Here is a 26,058-nt window from a genome sequence, read left to right as displayed (position 1 = left end):
TATTTCTTATTGTACGGTTCTGATGCAGTTCTGTATAATGCATGAAGAAGAAACTTAACGTTTTGAAAGCTTGCAGTAAACCATGTACCATTAGTCATTAAAGTATTATTGGACGTTTGTTGGTTAGATTTCTGCTCCTCAACTTACACCGGACCACACATTACTTGCTATTCTATTGATGGACATAGACTATATCATGACCAGACCTTTGATTATCCAGCACTGAAGGACCAACGGGTGCAATCCTGGGGGAAAATCAGGATTTGAAAAAAGTTGATATAGAGGGGAACAGGCTGATTGAAAATTATACTTAAAGAGACACTGAAGCGGAAAAAAAAGATATGATATAATGAATTGGTTGTGTACTTTGAATAATTACTAAAAGATTAGCAGCAAAGAGAATATTCTCATATTTTTATTTTCAGGTATATAGTGTTTTTTCTTACATTGCATCATTCTCTAATATGTGCAGATTACACAACACTCAGCATTCAAAATGATTCTTTCAGTCTGTGAACTAATGACCTCTCCTCTGGTAGAGAAAAAGAAAATTGTTCACTAACAGATGAGATAATAAAAGTCAGAAGACAGCCCTCTCCACGACTTTGAAAGTCGTAGAGCTTGATGGCTTTTTTGCATAGAAATAACAACTGGAGTTTCTTAACTCTTCCTGTACTGGAAACAATTACACTGATGTATCTGATCTTAATGTTTTATTTCTTAGCTGTGCTACACGTACAAATCATAATATCATCATTTTTTTATCGCTTCAGTGTCTCTTTTTAAAGGAGTTATCAGCCGTTTTTAAAGAAAATAAGTGCTACTTACCCGGGGCTTCGTCCAGTCCCAAGCTCCCAGCATGTCCCTTGCTGCAGCTCTGCCGTCAGCCGTTTGCCGCAGCTGCCTCCCGGTCCCCGGCGATGACGTCAGGACGACCTCCAGGTCTAGCGGCGCTGTCAATCACCGCCACGTGGATCGGAGCGTACCGCGCAGGTGCAGAACTACTGATAACTCCTGTCGGGCTTAAAAGTAACTGTCGGGCATAAAATCAAAAATCAATTCTTTATGCTTATCTGGTAAACAAGTAATAAGGATGCTAACCAGGCAATCCAAAAGTTAAAATCACTATTACTTTTCTTGTTAATAAATGATCATTCCCCAGTTTACCTGACTCTTATTTGCTACACACAAAATTTGGTACTCAAAAAAGAAGTTGCAGGGCATGCTGGGTTGTCTTTTTCGCTTCTGTACTTCCCCCCCCCCCCCAGACTTAACTAATGCAGCCTGATTGGCTGAAGCCTCTTTTCGGCCTAGTGCACACCAGAGCGGTCCGGCAGCGTTTTTCGATCCACTTGCGGATGTGGAAACGCTTGGGTAATGTATTTCAATGGGCTGGTGCACACCAGAGCGGGAGGCGTTTTGCAGAAACGCATACTCCCGGGCTGCTGCAGATTTTGGATTGCGGAGGCGTTTCTGCCTCCAATGTAAAGTATAGGAAAACCGCAAACCGCTCTGAAAAACGGCAGTTCAGAGCGGTTTTGCAGGCATTTTTGTTACAGAAGCTGTTTATTAAAAGCTTTACTGTAACAATATATGAAATGTACTACACCAAGCGTTTCAAAATCTGCTAGCATTTTGTGGATCTGCTAGCGGGTTTTGGTGTGCACCAGGCCTTCCTCCTGTTTTCCCCTCCCACACCTCTGTTCCTGTCTGATTGACCAAAATTTCTCATGCTAAGATAATGCACTTTCTATAGTGAAAGGCGGGCAAATCAGGTAGAGGAGACTAAAGGAGGAAATTACATCAGAATCGGCTTCAAAATAGCCACACTTAAAATCGGAAATGTTAAGAAAGGATTTTATCTTTTTATTTTTTTTTTTACTGTAGAAAAATCACTAAAATTAAAACATGGACAGTGCAATACATATGTTATGTAAGTAGAGAAAGTATTTATCTACTTTATATATGTTTTTTTGTTTTCTGAGACAGTATGGCTGACCGCTCCTCTTTAAATCAAATTTTATGACAAACAATCAAATTATGGTAGGTTATGTGGCAACGTGGAGGGCAAAGGTTGTAGAGCCTAAAGAACGCTTTAGCGTATAGGGCAAAATACAAGCATTCTCAATCTCTACCCACATGGGAGAAAGGGCACCAGCATTCATAAGGGGGATCTGCTCCAGCTGGGAGTTATAGTAATACTTGAAAACGGGAGGGACTGAGAGGCCTCCATCCTTCTTGTGTAGGTGCATGTAGGTTCTCGGTGTATGACTACGTTCCTGGATCCTCCAGTAGATGCCCTGCTAGCTTCACCAGTTGGGGTGTACTGTGCATGCATGGCCTGACCACGTGTGCGTGCCCCACCACTGGGAGCGCATTGGGGGAGGGCTTGCGGGGGTAGACTGTGCCTGTGCCAACTGGCCCCGCCTAGTGTTGCTAAAGGGGCGGAGTATTCAAGCTGTGAGGGGGGCCTTTGACCCTTACGCTGATGCTGTGCGCAGTACGCTAGGTCGGAACTGCACGGGCGCTCCCCTCTTGTCATAATCAATGTGCGCCTGGAACGCATCAGCCAAGCACACATAGATTATGACAGGAGGGGAGCGCCAGCACAGAGCCGGCAAAGCGTACTGCGTACAGTGTCAGTGTGAGGGTCAAAGGGGGCCCCTACAGCTTGAACACCTCCCCATACACAAAGCGTCCCAGAGCTAGGTATTATATTAATGGTAGGGCTTATATTTCAGGCATGCTTAAAATATAAGCTAGGCCTTATTTTTGGGGTAGATCTTATTATAGTGGAGACACACTATGTATATCACATAAAACACTGCTGATAAAAAAAATGAAGATGTCCACAATGGTGGTGCACCTATCTATAACTCAAATAGCTCAATACTAAAGTCAAAGCACACATGCAAAAGAGTCCGATATGAGCAAGAGTCCCGACCAAACTGGTCTCAGGTGTATCTTAAAAGTTAAGTAGGAGGAGTTTATGACACAGGTTTGCATCAATGTGTGAAACACCACCATCGAACCCTCAAGATGGAGCACTCACCCTTAAATAATGACCGTCTATGAGAGTGGGTCCACAGCGTCTCCGGGGTAATCATGGCCTCACCCTGCCTGTCACGTATTCTCCAACTCCTCTTCAGAGCTTATTCATGCACACCTTTATCAAAGACACATTAAGTGTTAGGCTCCTTTTACACTAGCAGAGGACACCTGCATTGCGTTTCCCTATTTTGCCACAAGGGGCCACAAAAGCAATTAAAGTGTATGGAGACTTTCACACTTATTGCAGTTCCTTGCTGTGCCCCAACGCAAGAGCAACAGCCCATTACCGCAAGCACTGCGCTTAATGCAGGGTGCTTGCGGGAATGTAAGTCTATAGGCGAAGCACTATGTGTAAACAATGGTTCATACGTTGTATATTTATGTAGACGCATTTGCTGAGACCTAAGGACTGAGTTTATTATATGAGTGTTTTCTATAACGAGATTCTACTCTACGTCACTGAGTGGGGGAGGCATGATTATGCATATAACCCTGTCAGTGTCCTCTGCTGCAGGGTCATATATTTGTAATTTTTTGCATTGCGGTGGGGATGCAGCAGACGTATCACATCCCTATTGCAACGCAAAAAATAATGTAAAACTGGCCTAAAAGGAAATAAATATGGCAGCCTTCACATCCTTCTCAGTTAAAGAGACTCAGAGATGAGTCAAGTGGCCGTTTTTTTACTTACTCTGGGCTTCCTCTAGCCCCATAAGCATGGCTGGGTCCCTCGCCGTCCTCCCGCGTGCCTCCGTTAAGTGCAATCTTCTCCGGTATTCAGCTCAGTGATGTCAGCGGGGGGCCTCCTGCGCAGTGAGACTGAGCCAAGTACCGGGAATGGATTGCGGCTGAACGAGGATTCCGTGCGGGAGAACGCAGATGTGATGCAGGGCTCGGCGTGCGGGTAGTGCCTACATCCCTGGGTAAGACTTAGTTCATTAATCGTGAATTCCAGTTTTGCCTGCAATTGGCCTTATATTATAGGGTGGCTGCAGCTTACTTTGATCTATTGAGGTGTTTATTGTGGATTTATTATGCAAAATAGTGCTGACATTTGCAGTGATTAGTGTAGGTACCTGGAGGGTGTGATTTATTGTGTTCATCAGAACGTAATTTGTGTATTTATGCACACCTTGTCCTTGTATTCACCACCGCTGGTTTTTAATTGGTTTTATGCTATTGGATTCCTAATACTGCTATTGCTATTTCTTCATGGATTATCCAGCGTTTGTGTTTATAGTGCCATTTTTTTTTGCATGCAATATTAGCGAAGGCTACTGTCCTGTGTGGAGAAGTGCTGAGGCTTACCACTCCCACTGATCACTTCTGTGCCATTTTACTGCACCGCACAATGCGCCATAAGTGGTCGTGACTCAGCCAACCTGAGCATGCACAGTATATCCATTCCTTCTTTGTGGCCACACTCCCTAAGCACTTCCTGGTGTATGTGCTCCCCCAGCTCCTGCGTTCCCGGCGCATGTGCTCCCATCCAGACCGCAGGACAAGGGGGGTGGATAGGACATGCTGCATGAGTGCTAATGGGGCGTTTTGAGCGGCTCGGGAGTGATCGGGGAGCAGTAAGCCTCAGCACCACTGCCCAGGCCTTACAGTGTGAGCTATGCTATGCCTACCATCTCCCATGCCAAACTGACACACTTTGCTTCTTTGTTGGGAAGCGGCTGCTGGATCAGTTACAGTACGGCACCCCTTTATGTGGGTCAAAGAGACAGAAAAAGTCATTTTCAGGAGCAACGAACGCCACGGAATAATGATATTACGATGTCAAAGGGGCAGAGCTACAGTGAGAGAGAAGGTATTGCCCTGCCAGTGGTGCTAGGCCTGCTTCCTCACCGCTGTAGACTTCCAGAACCTCTAGAGCTATGGTTCTGATCGTTTTCAGGATCACCCGTAGGTGATCCTGAAAAATAAGTGAAAAGAACTAAAAAGGTTAAAAAAGTTAAGGTTAAAAAAGTGCACACATTGGACTTGCCAGGAGCACACGTGTGCATGTGTTGTAGCAGGAAAATGACAGGACGCACCTGTACATCCTATTTGCAGGAACAGTTGGCCAACTGGACGTTCAGGTGTATCCAGTTTTGCAGGAAGTGGTTGAAGCCACATCAGACAACCAAGTTTTTAATCTTTCTTCGTTCTGGGATGTTATTCGTTGCAACCTCTTGGATAATTTCACGTACATCTATCCAGCGTTCCATTACTATGGAATGGAAGCTGCAGTTAGCCAATTCACCACAAGATGGCGATCACACATCTACAGCTGGAACGCACATATAGGAAGAAATGACCACAAAGACCGGAAGTAATGTGGGCAGCATGAGCATAGAGGAAGTGATCACAGACAGAAAATGGAGGTCTCGTTGCTGGAAATGGCTGAAGAAGAGGTAATTGTATGCTTCTTGTTATATTGAGCAGAGATCGAGGTCGGGATGGACATACTTTGTTACAGAGGAGGTCATAGTACACCTGTCACTATCCTGAGTGATCACCCCCCTTGCAGTGGTTGTTATACAAGAGACTTTTATAACTGCTGAGACTTGTTTGCCAGTTTTCTAGTGCAAGGCTCAATTTATATTTGTCTATTTACTTACTTTATTTAATTGACAAATGATAAAAAAGAGGTGCATGACCAAATGTGGGCTATGTTGGATATTATTTATATATCTAATATTGTCATATGTTGGACACAGGTTAGCTCATAGTGAAACCCTGAGGGGAGATCAAAGCAGGTTTCTCTCCTAACAAAATCTGTTGTATTATCTGAGATAAAAATGGAATGGCATTTAACACCTGCAGATAGTAATATTTCCTGTGTGGACCATTTACTGATGACTGTGGACAATCTGACCATTCCAAGGAGAGTCTTCTTTAATAAAAGAACATTTGGGATGGGTCCAGTTTTCAGGAAAGAGAGGATCAGAAGACCACTGTCGTGAAATAAATTAGGCAGTTAAAATCTGACAGAACCAACAGGTTTTGGGCCAGTCCATCTCCTCATGGGGGATTCTCATGGTTTTCTTTGTTTTCAACAGCATTTCCTGAACAGCAGTTTAACTGCCAAAATAGAAAGATTCCAGCCAGTCTCCCTACTCACTTGCACACTACTTTGTCAGTTAGACTTTGCAACTGCTGTTCAGGAAATGCTGTTGAAAACAAAGAAAACCCTGAGAATCCCCCCATGAGGAGATGGAATGGCCCAAAACCTGTCAGATCTTAACTGCCTACTTTTTTTGTGATAGTGGTCCTTTAACTGCCCTTTGCTGACGCCTGGGGTAATCTATTTCAGATCTTAGTCATTCAGCAAGATGCCTTCTTTGCATCAAGGAGGACTCTGATCACACATGAGTTTGTATTATAAAAGGTAATCTTCTGATCTGTGCAGGAAGGGATCTTGAGGATGTGGGCCCCCCTCTGCTCTCTTTACCAGTAGTCCTATGCCTGTCAGCAGTGGCTTGTAAGAAAAGATAGCAAATGTTTCCTCTCCCTGTGTACTCTGTTCATTCCGTTAATGGGAACGGAAGCCCTATGGTCTCCCAGTGGAGATGGTAACAAGCCCTCAGTAGTGCATATGATAGATGGGTCTTGAATCAGACTTCTTACCCATTTACCACAAGCAAAAAAAAAACCTACACCATGTCATAAGTGTAAGGCAATAAAGTAATGCCATTTTTTTGATATATAGTTTTAAGAAACAATTAGTGTCCTTGTATTGCTAAATGGCTTTGAGGTTTCTGCTTTTGGGATCTCTTCTCCCTCCACAGCTTCATCTTTCTTCTCCTGCATCTTAATTGGAGGACGGCACATTCCCAGGCTTGCTTTATGCTCCATCTGCCAGATTGTATTCTTTTATGTACTTTGTTTCTTACTGGTCATATTTTAAAGATATTATTTACTATTATTTTATGGCTTCAGGGTGGAGAACTAAACTAAGCTGAGCGTGAGAGTCATGATTGGGAGAGTGTGATCAGCAGTCTATGGAGGAGTGTGGCCTGATGGGGACAGTTAAAGAAGAAGAAAAGACGTATGTGAGGAGTGATCAGCAGTCTATGGAGGAGGATGACATGATGGGGACAATTAAATCAGAAGAGACATATGTGAGGAGTGATCAGCAGTCTATGGAGGAGGGTAACATGATGAGGACCATTAAAGAGGAAGACACATATGTGAGGGGTGAGCAGCAGTCTATAGAGGAAGATCACATGATGACAATTAAAGAGGAAGAAGAAGAGACGTATGTGAGGGATGATCAGCAATCTCCAGAGAAGGGTGACATGATGGGGACCATTAAAGAGGAAGAAGGAGAGACATATGTGAGGGGTGATCAGCAGTCTATGGAGGAGGGTGACATGATGAGGATAATTAAAGAGGAAGAAGAAGAGACGTATGTGAGGAGTGATCAGCTGTCTACAGAGGAGGGTGTCATGATGGTGAAAATTAAAGAGGAAGATCATTTTACTAATATAGATTCAGGTAGGTAGAAGCACTGAAAATATATTTTAAGCTAATACTGTACACAGATTGGTGACTTAGTGTTACTAACCTGTTACATGCTGATAATGGTCACTGTATATTAATGTTCACAGATTGGTCACAGTAGGGGGTGATTAGTGTTACTGGCCTGTAATAAGCCGATAATGGTCACTGTACATTACTATACACAGATTGGTCACAGTAGGGGGTGACATAGTGTTACCAGCCTGTAATAAGCTGATAATGGTCACTATACATTACTGTACACAGATTGGTCACAGTAGAGGTGACTTAAGGCCCGTACACACGTCCTTCGGGAGGCAACGACGGGTCCATCGTTTCCTCCCACTGGGCGGTGTTTCCGCCGACAGTAGCGCGTGTGTACGCGCTGTCGGCAGACTGATAAGCCTGTTCCTGAGCGATCCGCTGAGCGGATCACTCAGAAACAGCCTTATCAGTCCGCCGACAGCGCGTACACAAGCGCTACTGTCGGCGTAAACACCGCCCAGTGGGGGGAAACGACGGACCCGTCGTTGCCTCCCGTAGGACGTGTGTACGGGCCTTTAGTGTTACTGGCCTGTAATAAGCTGATAATGGCCACTGTACATTACTGTACACAGATTGGTCACAGTATGGGGTGACTTAGCGTTACCAGCCTGTAATAAGCTGATAATGGTCACTGCACATTACTGTATACAGATTAGTCACAGTAGCGGTGAGTTAGTGTTACTGGCCTGTAATAAGCTGATAATGGTCACTGCACATTAAGGTACACAGACTGGTCACAGTAGGGGGGAGTTAGTGTTACTGGCCTGTAATAAGCTGATAATGGCCACTGTACATTACTGTACACAGATTGGTCACAGTAGGGGTGAGTTAGTGTTACTGCCTTGTAATAAGCTGATAATGGTCACTGCACATTACTGTATACAGATTGGTCACTGTACATTACCGTACACAGATTGGTCACAGTAGGGAGTGACTTAGTGTTACCAGCCTGTAATAAGGTCCGTACACACGCCGGACTGGAGGCAACGACGGGTCCGTCGTCACCTCCCGCTGGGTGGGCGTTCCAACGACAGTCCGGCGTGTGTACGCACTGTCGGCGGACTGATACGGCTGCTTCTGAGCGATCCGCCCGGCGGAGAGTGACTTAGTGTTACCGGCCTGTAATAAGCTGATAGCGGTCACTGTACATCACTGTACACAGATTGATACATGAGAACACTGCTGACTATATCACACAGGAGGGGCATTGATGACATAGAGGTATTAGTATTTGTTTGGTACAGACTGTAAGCAAGAGAGTTAGCTCCAATATAAGACATAAGCTAATAACAATGTTAAAGGAAAGCTGTGAGTTAGAAAAGCTGCCTCGGGGGAACTTACCTCGGGAAGGGGAAGCCTCTGGATGGTAATGAGGCTTCCCCAATCCTTCTCAGCAGCCCTGATCCAGCGCTGGCTCCCCCAGAGAAGCGGCCACCGCAATATTGACATCTGTTTACCTCGCGCAGGTGCAGCAGTGGCTCTCCGCTCGGGGTCAAGTGGAAATGTGGTGAGAGCCATTACTGCACCTTCATGGTTGTCAGTGGACTTTATGGGGGGCCAGTGCTGGATCTGGGGTGCTAAGGAGGACTGGGAAAGCCTTATTAGTATCTAGAGGGTTCCCCATCCTGAGTCATTACCCCCTGGGGTCACTTTTTTCGCTACAGGTACTCTTTAAGATGAGTATTTAAACGGGAACTTCATTCTAAACAAACATACTGTCATTAAAGGATACCCGAAGTGACATGTGACATGATGAGATAGACATGTGTATGTACAGTGCCTAGCACACAAATAACTATGCTCTGTTCCTTTATTTATTTATCTGCCTGAAAGAGTTAAATATCAGGTATGTAAGTGGCTGACTCAGTCCTGACTCAGACAGGAAGTGACTACAGTGTGACCCTCACTGATAAGAAATTACCCTTTTTATCTCTTTCTTGCTCTCAGTAGCCATTTTCTGCTAGGAAAGTGCTTTATATTTGGAATTTATTATCAGTGAGGGTCACACTGTAGTCACTTCCTGTCTGAGTCAGGACTGAGTCAGCCACTTACATACCTGATATTTAACTCTTTCAGGCAGATAAATAAATAAAGGAACAGAGCATAGTTATTTGTGTGCTAGGCACTGTACATACACATGTCTATCTCATCATGTCACATGTCACTTCGGGTATCCTTTAAAGAGAACCCGAGGTGGGATTTAATTATGTTAGTGGGGCACAGAGGCTGGCTGTGCACACTAACACCAGCCTCTGTTGCCCCATGGTGTGCCTCCAGGACCCCCCTGCCCGCTGCTATACCCTCCGCAGTGCTAGCGACACACATCGTGTCGCCAGCATAATGTTTACCTATGCGGTGTCAGTCAGCGCCGCACTCCCGCCTCCTCTGTATCGGCGCTAGGAGGGAAGGGACGCGGGCGGGTAGCGCCGATACCGAGGAGGCGGGGGAGCGGCGCTAACAGACACGGCATAGGTAAACATTGTGCTGGCGACACGCTGTGTGTCGCTAGCACTGCGGAGTGTATAGCAGCGGGCAGGGGGGTCCTGGAGGCACACCATGGGGCAACAGAGGCTGGTGTTAGTGTGCACAACCAGCCTTTGTGCCCCACTAACATAATTAAATCCCACCTCGGGTTCTCTTTAAGTTACATTAGTTATGTTAATTAAAATAGGTAAGTAATATAATCTCTTACCTACCCTGTTTTAAATTACCAGGCAAATGTTTGTGATTTCATGGGGGCAGCCATCTTTTTGGTTGAAATGAGGTGGCAGGGAGCATGAGACACAGTTCCAACTGTCCTGTGTCCTGATCACCGGAGGGGTGACCAGCTGCGCAGGCTAGGCTTCAAATCTTAAATTAAAAATTAAAAAACAAAAACAAATTTGAACCAAAACAGCGGAAGGAGAACAACAACATCAGAAATCCCATCATGCTTTACACAGCATCAGAGGAAAAATGCCCGGGCAGTTTTCTTCTGTGCAGCTAAAAATGAGACTTGGGTAAGGAAAAACAAATTTCTGATGCTGTGAAACTGTTAAAGAAACACCAAGCCTTTTCAGTGCAGCTGAGTAGGTTTTTAGTTTGGAGGTTCACTTTAATAGCATGTTTTGTGGTGAAGTGGCTACTTCTTTGTGTGTGTGCATGGAAGGTGCAGGGCTGTAGCATGGGCTCCGTATTACCATTATTACCATGACGTTTATATCTCAAGTGCTAATACTTCTACTAATACTGGTTAATGCCTTGTTTCTGTATGAGTCACGCTGGAGGTAAGTGTATTGATTACATTTAGTAGTACTGTAGTAATAAGAGGTATAACTATAAGATGAAGCCCAGGGCTGTTAGAGGCCCCAAACCACCCATTCAAATGACATTGCTCCAGAGCACACACACGCACACAATATATATATATAATTTTCCGTATCCATATGCACCCTAACAGCGTATTATATAATTTATTTCCCCTTATATGAGCATCAGTGTCATTCAATTAACTATACACCATGCCCTTCCATGTCTACATATGCGCCATTATGGACGCATACTCATACACATGCTTTGTTTATTTTTGTATATTTGTCCTCATGGATTTGGTTTATAAGTGCACATATGTGCAGGTTTAAAGAGACTCCGTAACAAAAATTGCACCCTGTTTTTTATCATCCTACAAGTTCCAAAAGCTATTCTAATGTGTTCTGGCTTACTGCAGCACTTTCTACTATCACAGTCTCTGTAATAAATCAATGTATCTTTCCCCTGTCAGACTTGTCGGCCTGTGTCTGGAAGGCTGCCAAGTTCTTCAGTGTTGTGGTTCTGCTATGAACTCACCCTTCCAGGCCCCTCTATGCACACTGCCTGTGTATTATTTAGATTAGGGCAGCTTCTCTCTTCTCTCTTATCTTTTACAAGCTGGATAAATCCTCCTCTGAGCTGGCTGGGCTTTCACATACTGAAGAATTACAGACAAGGACAAAGCTGTTTGCAGGAAGAAACGAGCAGCCTGAAATTTCAGTGCATGAGAGATGCAGGTGGAAAGAAACACACAAATGATCTCTTGAGATTCAAAAGGAAGGGTGTATACAGCCTGCTTGTGTATGGATGTATTTTCTATGTGTGGACATACTGTACATCAACCTACTTCCTGTTTTGGTGGCCATTTTGTTTGTTTATAAACAAACTTTTTAAAACTGTTTTTTAACCACTTTTAATGCGGCGAGGAGCGGCGAAATTGTGACAGAGGGTAATAGGAGATGTCCCCTAACGCACTGGTATGTTTACTTTTGTGCGATTTTTAACATTACAGATTCTCTTTAATAGCATATTAACATATTTTATTTGTTTTATATATTTTTGTATATGGTATATTGAATATGTTTGTAGTGCTTGAGCAATGAGTGCCTTGTATTTAATGTTTTTAGGCAGTTTATTTCAGGGCTGTGGAGTCGGAGTCGTGGAGTCGGAGTCGTGGAGTCGGGCAATTTTGGGTGCCTGGAGTCGGAGTCGGGAAAAAATGCTCAGACTCTGAAAGGTTGTAATAATGTGCTGCTTAAATCACCCCGATATTAAAATATATACAGCACATCACAATTTCTTAAAAATGACATCATTGCTTCAGCAGCACATTCCTCCAGACAGTGCTTTACAGATACATTAATAATTAACACTCTAGAAGTTCCAGGCACCTGAATACAAAACCTGTATTTCAATACCCAGTTGGTATATTACCATACAAGCCACTGTGACAGAGATCTGAAGACTCAGACCTATTCATGCATTGTTGTTAAAAAACCTGGTCTATTGAGAAATTAACACATGTAACAAAGTCTACCTCTGCCAGTTGTTTACAGAATAACAAATCCTATTGTCTCTGCTGTCTGTACCATGTCTATGCTATTGTTTCAAATATTTTCTATGTGCACTCCGGTCTAATCTGGTTTTTTCCCTAACATCAGGGTGTACCGTATATACTCGCAAGCAAGCCGACCCGCATGTAAGCCGACCCCCCCACTTTTACCCCAAAAAACAGGAAAAAATGATTGACCCTCATGTAAGCCGGGGGTAGGAAACGCTGGCCGCGTGATCCCCCCAGTATGTCCCAGTATAGCTAGTATAGTGCTCAGTATAGCTAGTATAGTGCTCATTATAGCTAGTGAAGTGCCCCAGTTTAGCTAGTATAGTGCTCAGTATAGGTAGGTAGTACTCAGTATAGCTAGTAAAATGCCCCAGTACAGCTAGTATAGTGCTCAGTATAGCTAGTATAGTGCTCAGTATAGCTAGTATAGTGCTCAGTATAGCTAGTGAAGTGCCCCAGTTTAGCTAGTATAGTGCTCAGTATAGTTAGTATAGTGCCCCCAGTATAGCTAGTATAGTGCCCCCAGTATAGCTAGTATAGTGCCCCCAGTATAGCTAGTATAGTGCCCCCAGTATAGCTAGTATAGTGCCCCCAGTATAGCTAGTATAGTGCCCCCAGTATAGCTAGTATAGTGCCCCATTATAGCTAGTATAGTGCCCCCAGTATAGCTAGTATAGTGCCCCCAGTATAGCTAGTATAGTGCCCCCAGTATAGCTAGTATAGTGCCCCCAGTATAGCTAGTATAGTGCCCCCAGTATAGCTAGTATAGTGCCCCCAGTATAGCTAGTATAGTGCCCCCAGTATAGCTAGTATAGTGCCCCATTATAGCTAGTATAGTGCCCCATTATAGCTAGTATAGTGCCCCATATAGCTAGCATAATGCCCCAGTATGGGTGGGTGGGTAGGTGCTGTCCCTCCCCGCTCCCCCTGCGGCCGCCGCTGCTGCTATTACCTCAGGCGGCGCCGCTTCCTCTATCCCCGTCCTCCTCCGGTAGTAACTCATTCACAGCAGCGCGCCTCTCGCTGCTGTGATGACGAGGAAACCATAGAGAGCGGCTTCCTGTAGCGTGATGCCGTTACTATGGGAACCGCTCTCTATGGTTTCCTGCGTCATCACAGCAGCGGGGGGCGCGCTGCTGTGAATGAGTTACCGGAGGAGGACGGGGATAGAGGCAGCGGCGCCGCCTAAGGTAATAGCAGCGGTGGCCGCGGGGGGAGCGGGGAGGGACAGCACCTATCCACCCACCCACCCACACATGACTCGCAAGCAAGCCGACCCCCCAACTTTTGGCCCACTTTTGGGGGGTCAAAAATTCGGCTTGCTTGCGAGTATATACGGTATATAAGATTGACCTGTAAATAAAGATTTCAGATGCTGTTCCACCAATTTAAGTGTTTGTGGTTCTGTATCTCCCAGCTGGAAGAGAGGGTATTCACTTGGATTGGGGGAGAACTTTAACCTGGGTTGCAGATTATTCTGCTAAGTCATCTTGTAGCTGCCTCCGCTGAAATTGAGCTAACAGTTTGGTGTCGAGAAGTTAGATCCGCCATATACAGTATCGGGTGAGTAATTCTATTTTTTGATTACCACCCTATACTGTCAGAGCGGATTAATAGAACCCGGAGGGAAAGTGCTTCTGTAGCGCCTCTCCCAGGAATCTGATATTCCTAAAGTAAAGCAGTACTGTGTGTCTAAGTGAATATTCTCTCTAAACCTTGTATATTGTTGTATAGTCGCTTAAGTGAATTTTAGTTATATAAGATTGCATGTTACTGTATAGATTTGTGTAGATTGTATGTGAGGTTAAGCTGAGATTGAAGGTATAAACTTGTCCACAGAGGATAGTTAAAATTCAAACCATAAATCGGGTGTATTTAAACCTGATTAGAAACTATAGAAGAATCACATAAGCTGGAGACCAGGTTTGCCAGTAAAGTCTAATACTGACGTCACCATCCCTAGATAAACCTTCAAACTCAGCTAATCTCACTCTATTTTTTTTTAGCTTGGCATAATGGGAAAGTCTCAAGGTAAGGGGACTCCCACGGGTTATTTTTGATTTATGATGTATCATATTCTGTGATGCTGTTTAATGCGGATATATAGATTTGTAAGTTTTAGAAAGAATCATGTTCCACAATTTGCTTTGAATCTTATTTCTGACTAACTCTATTTAGGAGTTTCATTTTTTTTTCTCGGAGACACTCAGCAGTTGCAGGTGTCTCTCTGGACCAGGACATTTTGAATGGGCATTGCGGCCGCAGGATAACTTTTTTTATCAGTCCCTCCAAAATGTTCTGGCCTGGCTACTAGATGTTTCTGAGCCTTTTCTTCTAATTACTATAAATGTGTTTGTCTATCTCCTCTCACTGTAGTTTCTGTGGAACTGTGATTTAAATTGCTTGTGTATGACTGGTTGCACTTTTTCAGCTAGGTTGTACTTTAAATATGCATCTCTGGACATCTGCTCAGAGTTGTTGCAGGTTTCTACCCCTTCCCTCAATGTATTAGGAGAGACTTGTGTTAATGCTTTTGTTTTTTCTCTTTCCTCTTCCCTGAAAAGACTGGGGGCAATGAGGAGAGTGTCAGGAAACAGAAACAAAAGAAGATCCCAGCTATATGTTGTTTGTCTGTTTGTGTATGTGTCTGTGCACAGAGAGTATCCAAATATTTTTTTTAGAGTTAGGAATAAACCTCTTAATTTAATTGATCGTTTTTTTCTACAGTCAGAAAAGTCAAAAGCTAAATTATTGTTGGAGTCTAAGGTATGCGGACTGTGGTTATGTAAATGTGCATGTGTTGTCTTTCTTTGTCTACTATAGGAGAGGGTTTGTAAATTGTCTTGAGGCAAGGCAGGTGAGATTGAATGTGTAATTGGTTTTCACCTCATATAATGAATGACCCATGCACAAAGTTGCTGGCCATTGTGATGTTTTGAATTTAGTGTTTTGCATAGGAAACAATTTATTTCGGGTGAACCAGATGTAACATGTCTTAAAATTTGTAATTTAAAGTTGGTTATAAAAAATTAACATACGGAAAGGCATGTTCCATCTGAAGTTTTTTGTTTTTTTATGTGGGTTTTTTTTTTTTTTGTCAGGTATTTTTGCATATACCTGAGAATTCAAAGCACACAACAGTTTTGCTGTCAATGGGTGAATTAGGTTTGTAAATCTTCCAGTAGGAATTAAGTTGCTGTGAATGAAATGTAATCATTTTAACTTGAGCTTGCACTCATGCCGATATGAATGTAATGTAGAGATTGTGTCCAAAATCATATGCTCAAATTACTAGAAGTTATGCTCATGCCAGGTTTTCTGTTCATATTGCCAAGAATAATGCAAACAATTGTGTGAATGTTTGGGTACGTGTATAATATTAATGGTGATGAGTCCCTTAAGCAAAGTGACATACTTATATTTTTTCACTTGTAATTGTGTAAAATTCTAACAAATGCTTTTACAGCAATTTCTTTGTTGGTTTCTGGTCTGTCTCTGGTTACAATCTGAGGGGTGTGGGAAACAAACCCTGGTGTTGTGCATTTGGGGAGGGTTTTGAACAGCAGACGTTGACCCCCTGTACCACCTACTGTGCACGGGGTGAGATGGGGGGCCAACTAAACCTGCAAGTGGCTGAATCACACAGCCTCATAACCGGGCCCACATCAGTGTTCTAACATGCCTGGAGAGGGTGGAGACAAATATGTCATGTAAAATACTTATTGGTTGATTTGATTGTAATTGTCTCCATATGTCTGTTTGTATTGATACTGTGCTGTATAAAGCAAGGTCAGAGAAATGTGTTTAAGTGTCAGAACTCTATAGTACTAGGATTTACAGACAGTATGATGTTAGTAAAAGAAATTTGAATAGAGAGAGTAACCTTTGTCAAAAATATTGTTACATAGCTACGCATGTGGTAAATAGGTTGCACACACCCACTAAGCTGTTTAACTTATTACCATTGAGGACCTCTACATAACTGCTTTGATTGAGACTGAGCTATCAATTACTTGGCTCATGCAGTTTGACAAACCTTGAACTCTTGTCTGATTCATCTTTACTAATTTGCCTGCACAAGTGTTCTTTATTACCTGTTCACTTGGAGACCTGCCTGTGATATCACCTGATTATGGAATACTATAAATCTGTTTCCATTTCTTTTATGGGTGCCCAATGCCATACAATGAAACTGCTAACAAAAAGGCACTGGGTGTAGCCACGGTGATTACACGGCCAGCTCTCAGCCGCCACTGTCTGTTTGCCCCGAGACAGTGAGAGCTTGGCAGAAAAACATCTGCATTCATCATGAGGGCTTATGGTGATGAATTCACCGTCCTCCTTCACCCTTCAAATGAACAATATTCTACTCTGCAATAATGAACTGACATTTCCTGGACCCACTCGAGGATCATTTTTTTTTCCAAAATGCATTAAGGAGTTCTAACCTTATGGGTGAGGTGTGGCTTTAGGCAACCTGTTACAGTTTACCACATTCAGTTTTCCATTAAGTTATGCAGGGCTAGATTAGGATGATATACTAGCAAAGCTAACTACTGTTAATTCATCGTGTAGTTGTGTAACCCTTTAAACTGTATATTGTATTTGTGTACCAATGACAACACTAACTCATTGATCTCTAACATACATAGAGCTGTGCATAGTATCTAAGTGATCCCGCCCTTTCCTTTAGAAAAGGTTGGGATCAAAGGTTGGGTTGAAAGGTTGTAATAATGTGCTGCTTAAATCACCCCGATATTAAAATATATACAGCACATCACAATTTCTTAAAAATGACATCATTGCTTCAGCAGCACATTCCTCCAGACAGTGCTTTACAGATACATTAATAATTAACACTCTAGAAGTTCCAGGCACCTGAATACAAAACCTGTATTTCAATACCCAGTTGGTATATTACCATACAAGCCACTGTGACAGAGATCTGAAGACTCAGACCTATTCATGCATTGTTGTTAAAAAACCTGGTCTATTGAGAAATTAACACATGTAACAAAGTCTACCTCTGCCAGTTGTTTACAGAATAACAAATCCTATTGTCTCTGCTGTCTGTACCATGTCTATGCTATTGTTTCAAATATTTTCTATGTGCACTCCGGTCTAATCTGGTTTTTTCCCTAACATCAGGGTGTATATAAGATTGACCTGTAAATAAAGATTTCAGATGCTGTTCCACCAATTTAAGTGTTTGTGGTTCTGTATCTCCCAGCTGGAAGAGAGGGTATTCACTTGGATTGGGGGAGAACTTTAACCTGGGTTGCAGATTATTCTGCTAAGTCATCTTGTAGCTGCCTCCGCTGAAATTGAGCTAACAGACTCCTAATGAATTTGTAACTGTAATTAAAATAGAAAATATGATAAAATGTTCTATTTCTCAGATAATAGTCATTAAAAATAATGTATATATACACTATATATACAGTAATAGCTGTGCTTAGTCCACAAAAATGAAATAAACCAATCAAAATTAGTTACTTGTGCTGCTTCAATAAAGCAGTCCCCGTATTTTTAAGGTCAGATATACATATCTGATTGTGACTGTATATATGATGTGTACACAGGAATCTCTTATATATACTAAATAACATCTATGCTGTAAGAATAAAGCCTGATGTGTAGCCGTGTCACTAATAGAGATGGTCAACGACATGGAAATAGTTCTGCATTGATGCTGATTTATGCAAATGTATGCACTATCTTTGCTGATGAAATCAAATAATTTGATATGTTGTTAAAATTTGGTTTGGTGACTACAAATTAAAGGGTAACTGAGACGGATGAAAAGTAACGTTTTATACATACCTGGGGCTTCCTCCAGCCCCCTTCAGGCTAATCAGTCTCTCGCTGTCCTCCACCACCCGGATCTTCTGCTAGGAGTCCTGGTAATTCAGCCAGTCAGCGCTGTCTTGCCACATGCCGCTCCCACAGCCAGGAACATTCTGCACCTGCGCAATAGTGCTGCACAGGTGTAGTATGCTCCTGGCGGCGGAGTGTGTGCATGCGCACTACGCCCGACTGGCTCAAGTACCTGGACTCATAGCAGAAGATCCAGGTGGTGGAGGAGGACAACGAGGGACTGATTATCCTGAAGGCGGCTGGAGGAAGCCCCAGGTATGTATAAAACTTTAATTTCATCTGTCTCAGGTTTACTTTGTTACACAGTAGTACTATACTCTACATATGCACTCCCCACAGAGCTGCAGGGAATCCACTGAGAATACTGTGCACATTGAACACAGAGGTGTTGTCTGTTTACAATCTTCTCATTTCCCTGCAGAGTACCTGCACATCATTCTTACATGTACCCACAGTTACATTGCCTAGGGCCTGATAGATGTTCTTTGTTCCGGTTTGTACCTTTTACAAGTACTCTTACCAAGGACTAGTTTTAGTCTAAAGGGAATAAATATAGTAGTCTACATATCCTTCTCACTTCAGTTGTCTTGTAAAATTCCTAAGCGTTGGCAGTTAAGAGACGAATTTCATGTTACATACTTTTAATCAACAAAATTGTAATATGCAAATTAGAGGAGTCGGAGTCGGTGGAATCCTAAACTGAGGAGTCGGAGTCGAGGAGTCGGAGTCGGTGGAATCCTAAACTGAGGAGTCGGTGGATTTTTGGACCGACTCCACAGCCCTGGTTTATTTGGCCTGAGGAAGTGGGCACAGACCTACGAAACGCATTGCCAGCATAAATAAAAGTGAAGTGTTTAGTATATGAATTTGTATTCATTGAAGTAAGCCACCTCACCCTTTTCATTTTAGCTGTTTTTAACACAGTTTTTGTCACAAACCTGGCTGGAGAACCCGGATTTGACCACCGTGTGGAGTGTTACAGAGACTGGGACCAAGGAATAAGGTTCAAATAAGGTTTTATTAGGACCAGATAGTGCGTACAATAGAATGCAATATAAGTGCAACCACATGCATGCACACCCCATAACTGAGCAATCGCCATACAAAAATAATCAATGTGCAATACACCAATAATCCTATCTAACTAACTAAATATATACAGGAAATATACACAGGATCAATATATACAACCAATCGCAGTACAAAGAAAGCAGGAGGAAATCACGGTCAGAACATAATACAAATTCAGCAACAAACCAATTGCAGTGCATAGGAGCAGGCAGGAATCAGGATCAGACAGAATATAGATCAGGCAACAGATACAGGATTTCAGGAGAACCAGGATGTCCAGAATCTCAGCCCTGGAAGCACAAAGTTCTGGTAATTAGCAGGAGGAAGAGGCAGTTCTTAAAGTGGACCCAAATAAAAAATTCAAGATTTCCGAAATAAAACAAAATAACATCTATGTTCTAACTTATAATAATAAATAGCAACCTTTATTCAGCTGAATGATGAGAAATATAAAATCTTTTACGTTGATTGGAGGCACCCCTCTCTTCCTTTCATATTGCTGGGACAGAATCCGGCAGACTGGTGGTGGAGATAAAAAACAAAACACAGGCTGCTACTGATGATGTCACAGGGGAGGTGATCTCAGCTTTTGTGAGATTTCACATAGAGGACGCCCCTGTGAGGGAGGGTAGCTGATGACAAACACACCCATGATCTAAAACCTCCTACTAAGCTCAGAAGGATTGGCTGCCATCTGTATAACCCTAGTTATGTATAGAGAAGGGTGAAAAGCTTGCACTGAAATGCTCATAGGCCTGAAGGAGTGTTTATTTATCTTCGTATGTGTCAGAGTGGTGCAACTAAATATTTTGAATTAAAAAATGTTTTGTTTGGGTCCGCTCTGAATAGTTCATGTGATAGCAAACACATCCTGCAGCTGGTGGTGAGAGTTCACTTGAAACCATCTGGAGGCCAAATGGCGAACTGCAAGTCCTTACAATAGCATTAACAGGGCCACCACTGTTTGGATGGTGGAGGTTCAGGATAATGCAAAGTCCTCAGAGTCATCTGCTGGTGGGATGATGTAACTTATTGACAGTCCTGATCCATGCTGCCACCAGCAGGCAGAAAGCGGAAGCACAAGGTTCCAAACAGCTTTATTATACCTTTGGTGCCTCTTTTCCACTTTGTATTAACAGGAGAAGTGAAGCATACTTTTCATTGTGTGTATGCTTCACCGTATGTGATGAAAACACGGCTATAATGTGTTTTACGACTTTTTGATTGTATTGTGTTTTGTTCCTGTTATACAGGAAACCCTCCCTCTCATGCCACTGTGAATGTGGCCTTACTGACAGCTATGCTTTTGTTGCAGTCAGAGACAGAGATGGTTTGCAGACCAGTTGGAAGGGGAGAGGGGGGGGGGGGAGTGTTAAGTTTTTTTTTCTTCATGTTTTTTATAACCGTTCTTCCCCTCAGAATAACAGGAATTGATGCTGTTTCTCTATTTGCAGTGCGGAGTCCCGGCATCAGGAACCTCTCAGAGACTCGTCTCTCTGTATCCACAGACTGTATTACGTATGATTATGACATCATGCAAGATTCTCCTGCAGAAATCTCTACTACCACAAATACTCTCACTAACTCTCCCAGTCCCTCTAACCCCAGGGGGCCACATGTGGGAGCCAATCAGAAGAAGGGATTTTACTGTGCCCAGTGTGGAAAATGGTTCAAAACAAACTCATACTTTATCAGTCATAGTAGAACTCACACTGGTGAGAAGCCGTATTCATGTACTGAGTGTGGGAAATGTTTTGTTCAGAAATCACAGCTTGTTGCACATGAGAGAACTCACACCGGTGAGAAGCCTTATTGCTGTACTGAATGTGGGAAATGTCTTGGACGGAAGTCAGACCTTGTCAACCATCAAAGAACTCACACTGGTGAGATGCCGTATTCATGTGCTGAGTGTGGGAAAGGTTTTGTATTTATATCACAGCTTGCTATACATGAGAGAACGCACACAGGTGAGAAGCCATATTCCTGTGCCAAGTGTGGAAAATCTTTTGCTCAGAAACATCAGCTTCTCAGACATGAAAGCGTTCACAGCGGTGAGAAGCCATATTTTTGTACTGAGTGTGGGAAAAGGTTCATGCATAGAGGTGACTTTGTTCTGCACAAGAGACAGCACACAGGTGAAATGCCATATTCATGTTCTGAGTGTGGGAAATGCTTCTTACGCAAATCACAGCTTAACAATCACCAACGAACCCACACAGGAGAGAAGCCTTTTTCATGTTTTGAGTGTGGGAAATGTTTTAGAAGTAGACCAAATCTTGCTCAACATGAAAGATCTCACACCAGTGAAAAGACAATTTCTTGTACTGAATGCAAGAAAAGTTTTGTACAGAAATCAAACCTGTTAAGACACATGAGATATCACACAGGGAAAAAGCCACATTGCTGTTCTGAGTGTGGGAAATCTTTTGTAGATAAATCAAATCTTACTGAACACAAAAAGACCCATACCGGTGAGAAACCATTTTCATGTTTTCAGTGTGGGAAATCTTTTGTAAAGAAGGCAAATCTCATTGCACATGAGAGAACACACACTGGTGAGAAACCATATTCTTGTACTGAGTGTGGGAAATGCTTTGCACGGAAATCAGAGCTTGTTCTACATAAAAGAACTCACACTGGTGAGAAGCCGTATTCTTGTGCTGAGTGTGGGAAATGTTTTGTGGGAAAATCCCAGCTTGGTGTTCATATGAGAACTCACACCCATAAGAGGCCATAATTCTGTGCTGAGTGTGGGAAATGTTTTGCTCCTACCTATTTTCTCCATTGTTTTGCCTTAGAATAACCATGAGGAGAATATCAGCGTATGAATCGTAGCATTTTATTAATGTAATAATGTTTCATAGGTACCAACACAAGAGACACACTTTCATATGTAACTGACTAATGCACAATCCTGAATGTCCCTAGGAACAAGTTCTGTCCTGACAAATACTGGCCCAGTGTTAATGCAGGCCGAGGAGGCAGAGAGGCCAGAGAATAGGAGGATATATATAGGAGGAAGTTGGTGACTGGCAGTGAGAGGAGCAGGTGTTGGGAGAAGAGGCCACAGTAGAGAGGAAACACATGAGCAGCGGAGGTATGCTGCCCCTTGGAGGAATCCCCCTCAGATACCTGCCTGTGTGGTTCAGAAGTCTGTGCCGAGTTCTGCAGTAGAAGAACAGCCCCAGAGATATCTGTGCATTGAGGTTTACATTCCCCAGGTAGAGCTGTTCAAATAACTTCTTGAACAATGGCTTCTAACTCAGCAACATGTACATCCAGGGCAACAGTACACATCCTCATACTGCTGCTCCAGACACCCAGACAGACCACAGCTTCTAACTCAGCAACATGTACATCCAGCACAACAGTACACATCCTCATACTGCTGCTCCAGACACCCAGACAGACCACAGCTTCTAACTCGGCAACATGTACATCCAGCACTACAGTACACATCCTCATACTGCTGCTCCAGACACCCAGACAGACCACAGCTTCTAACTCGGCAACACGTACATCCAGCACAACAGTACACATCCTCATACTGCCGCTCCAGACAGACCACAGCTTCTAACTCAGCAACATGTACATCCAGCACAACAGTACACATCCTCATACTGCCGCTCCAGACAGACCACAGCTTCTAACTCAGCAACATGTACATCCAGCACAACAGTACACATCCCCATACTGCTGCTCAAGACACCCAGACAGACCACAGCTTCTTACTCAGCAACATGTCCATCTAGGGCAACTGTACACATCCTCATACTGCCGCTCCAGACACCCAGACAGACCACAGCTTCTTACTCAGCAACACGTACATCCGACAAAACAGTACACATCCTCATACTGCTGCTCCAGACACCCAGACAGACCACAGCTTCTTACTCAGCAACACGTACATCCGACACAACAGTACACATCCTCATACTGCTTCTCCAGACACCCAGACAGACCACAGCTTCTTACTCAGCAACACGTACATCCGGCACAACAGTACACATCCTCATACAGCTGCTCCAGACACCCAGACAGACCACAGCTTCTAACTCAGCAACATGTACATCCAGGACAACATTACACATCCTCATACTGCTGCTCCAGACACCCAGACAGACCATAGCTTCTAACTCGGCAACATGTACATCCAGCACAACAATACACATCCTCGTACTGCCGCTCCAGACACCTAGACACTGCAGCAGATGTACACCAAACCACAATGATCAATATGGAGACCATGATTGAGTCTAAAGGGGGTTTATGTTAGGAAGCTGCAAATAAAATGTGACTGTATATATACTTGATAAAACAATACCATCCCTGCTGCAATTATTTTTACTGCCTGTGTTGTAACACCTTTATTACACTTATGTCCCCCCATTAGCCTGTCAGGAACCTTGTGCTGCTGCTTTTTGCCTGCTGGTGGCAGCATGGGTCAGGACTGTCATGAAATTCCATCATTCCACCAGCAAATGGCTCTGAGGACTTTGCATTGTCCTGAACTTGCAGCATTTACCAGCAGGGGGCATGTTAATACTATTATAAGGACTTGCAGTTCCCTGTTTGGCCTCCAAATGGCTTCAAGTGAACTCATCACCAGCTGCATCCTGTGTTCACTAATCATATGGACTGTTTTAAGGCGCGTACACTCGCCATACTGTAGCTAAGGACGGGTCCGTCAGACCCTCCCGCCGGACAAACGGTCTGCCGACAGTAGGATGTGTGTACACTCTGTCGGCAGACTCAGCGGATCAGTCTTATCAGTCTGCCAACAGCGTGTACATACGTCCTACTGTCGGCAGAACGCCCGCCCGGGGGGGTCTGACGGAACCTTCGTTAGCTACAGTACGGCGTGTGTACGTGCCTTTAGATCTGCCTCTTCCTCCTACTGATTGTCAGAACTTTGAGCTCCCAGGCCTGAGGTTCTGGACACCTTGGTTCCTGTGTCTTGCCCTGATTTTTGTATATGCCTTCCTGTTGCCGAGCCCTGTATATTCTGTCTGAGACCTTGTTTTTGCCTTATCCCTGGTACTGTACTTTACCTGCATACCTGTTACTGACCTTGCTCTCCTGTTTGACTCTGATACTCTGCCTGATGCATTGTTACCGCATATGAATGTATATATTTGTATGTTGTTACTTTCTGTATATATTATCATGTACTTACCGGTAGTTACATAGTCAGGTGTTGTATATATTTGTCACTGCTTCCCGGGTTATTTGTATATATTGTGTGCTGTGCATAGGTTTGCATGATATTTGCATTCACGTTTTTTTGCCTTCATTTGCAATAAATCTTTATTTTGCACCTTATTCCCTGGTTCCAGTGTCTGTGTTACTGCAAACTGTGGTCCAACCCTGTTTCTCCATTCAGGTCTGTGACATAACCCCACCTTGCACAGTACAAACGTGTTTACAGTTATAACCAGGAAATAAGGTCTTATTGTGCCCATACAGTATATTGCTCGGTCTTGTGGGCTTCCAATACAATATTTTTATGGAATCAGTGGCACATGGCTGCCCGATCGACCTTTTAATCGATTTCAATCAGGAATGCTGTAATATCTCTGTCACTAGATTTCGATTTGGTGTGTGGCGCTAACAGAGTTCAATATTGCAACATCTGATAGACCCCCAGCCGGTGTCCCCCTCTTCTAATGTGTATGTGTGCCCAGTGTTTCTCTTTTACAACAACATTTTATTTATGTATTTTTTAAACATGAACATAATCGTGCAATTGCTGGACCACAGAGCAGGAATATTTGAAAACGGCAGAATGATGTAGTAGATCACTTATCCACCTTATCTCAACAAACAAAATTGTGAGACGCTATATAGTGCAGATCATCTTAGATAACAAAAAGACCCCTCCCCCGATCACCCATCCCTCCTCTCATGCTGGACTCATATTGTACAACCTGAACAACCTAAACAAAAGACAATGTTACCCCATCGCCTCAAGATAGGGGTCACACTAATATATCTTCCTAGGGCTTCTACAGTATCATTCCAGGTCCAATGCTCCAAAAGCACCCTTCAAATGATCTGTTAAGTACCATTTTGTTTGCCTGAAATTGCCCAACAAAGTTTTTCACTCCACGAGGGGCATGTGACTCAGAATGCAACTCCTTCATGCCTTGGGAAAGTGCTTAGTGTGCTTTACCTTTTGCTTGGAGGGTGTGAAGCTTGTGCAATATGAAGAGCCCCTGCCCAACCCCCCCCCCCCCTCTCTGTACTCCCTTCTACGGTGATGGGCGGGGCAAGCATCTAGCCAATCTCCGTGCCACTACCAGAATAATATGAAACCATGCGGTTTACTACTGGCACTCCAATCATTTCTCTGGGGTTCACTTGTTGCTCACCTGGATAAGGTGGCTGGCCGGTGCTCTTTCCCAGCAGGTACACCACCCCTGCAAACTGTATACTCCAGTGGTTTGAAAAAGTCACTCCACTGGCTTCAAACTTTCGTTTGTTTATTGAGCAAAGGACACATACATGTTACGGGTCACCTGACCCTCCCCAGCCTGTGGAGTGCCTTTTTCAAACCATTGGAGTATACGGTTTACTACTGGCATCCTGCACATCATCTGACATGTAACTGAAGACGCAGAGGCCCCTTTGCAACTTCTGTTTGCATGGGCTTTTTGCCAAGCTGAGGACCCTGTCCC

At 43.5% G+C, this 26,058-nt stretch overlaps 1 protein-coding gene across 1 annotated transcript in view; it reads left to right on the top strand.

Annotated features, from left to right (window-relative positions):
* The window catches only part of LOC137537125 (zinc finger protein 208-like), a 98,341-nt gene extending 74,331 nt beyond the window's left edge, over positions 1–24,010 (top strand). The window contains exons 6-8 of the mRNA XM_068259257.1: positions 3,833–3,932; positions 7,026–7,536; positions 20,836–24,010. Coding sequence (XP_068115358.1) covers positions 3,833–3,932; positions 7,026–7,536; positions 20,836–22,118 — 1,894 coding nt within the window. The 3' untranslated portion in view covers positions 22,119–24,010. The remainder of the gene's footprint in view (positions 1–3,832; positions 3,933–7,025; positions 7,537–20,835) is intronic.
* Positions 24,011–26,058: the final 2,048 nt, after the last annotated feature.

Source organism: Hyperolius riggenbachi, chromosome 10, assembly GCF_040937935.1.
Source record: "Hyperolius riggenbachi isolate aHypRig1 chromosome 10, aHypRig1.pri, whole genome shotgun sequence".
In the NCBI taxonomy this organism is placed as follows: domain Eukaryota; kingdom Metazoa; phylum Chordata; class Amphibia; order Anura; family Hyperoliidae; genus Hyperolius; species Hyperolius riggenbachi.
This window is presented reverse-complemented; position numbering and strand designations above follow the sequence as displayed.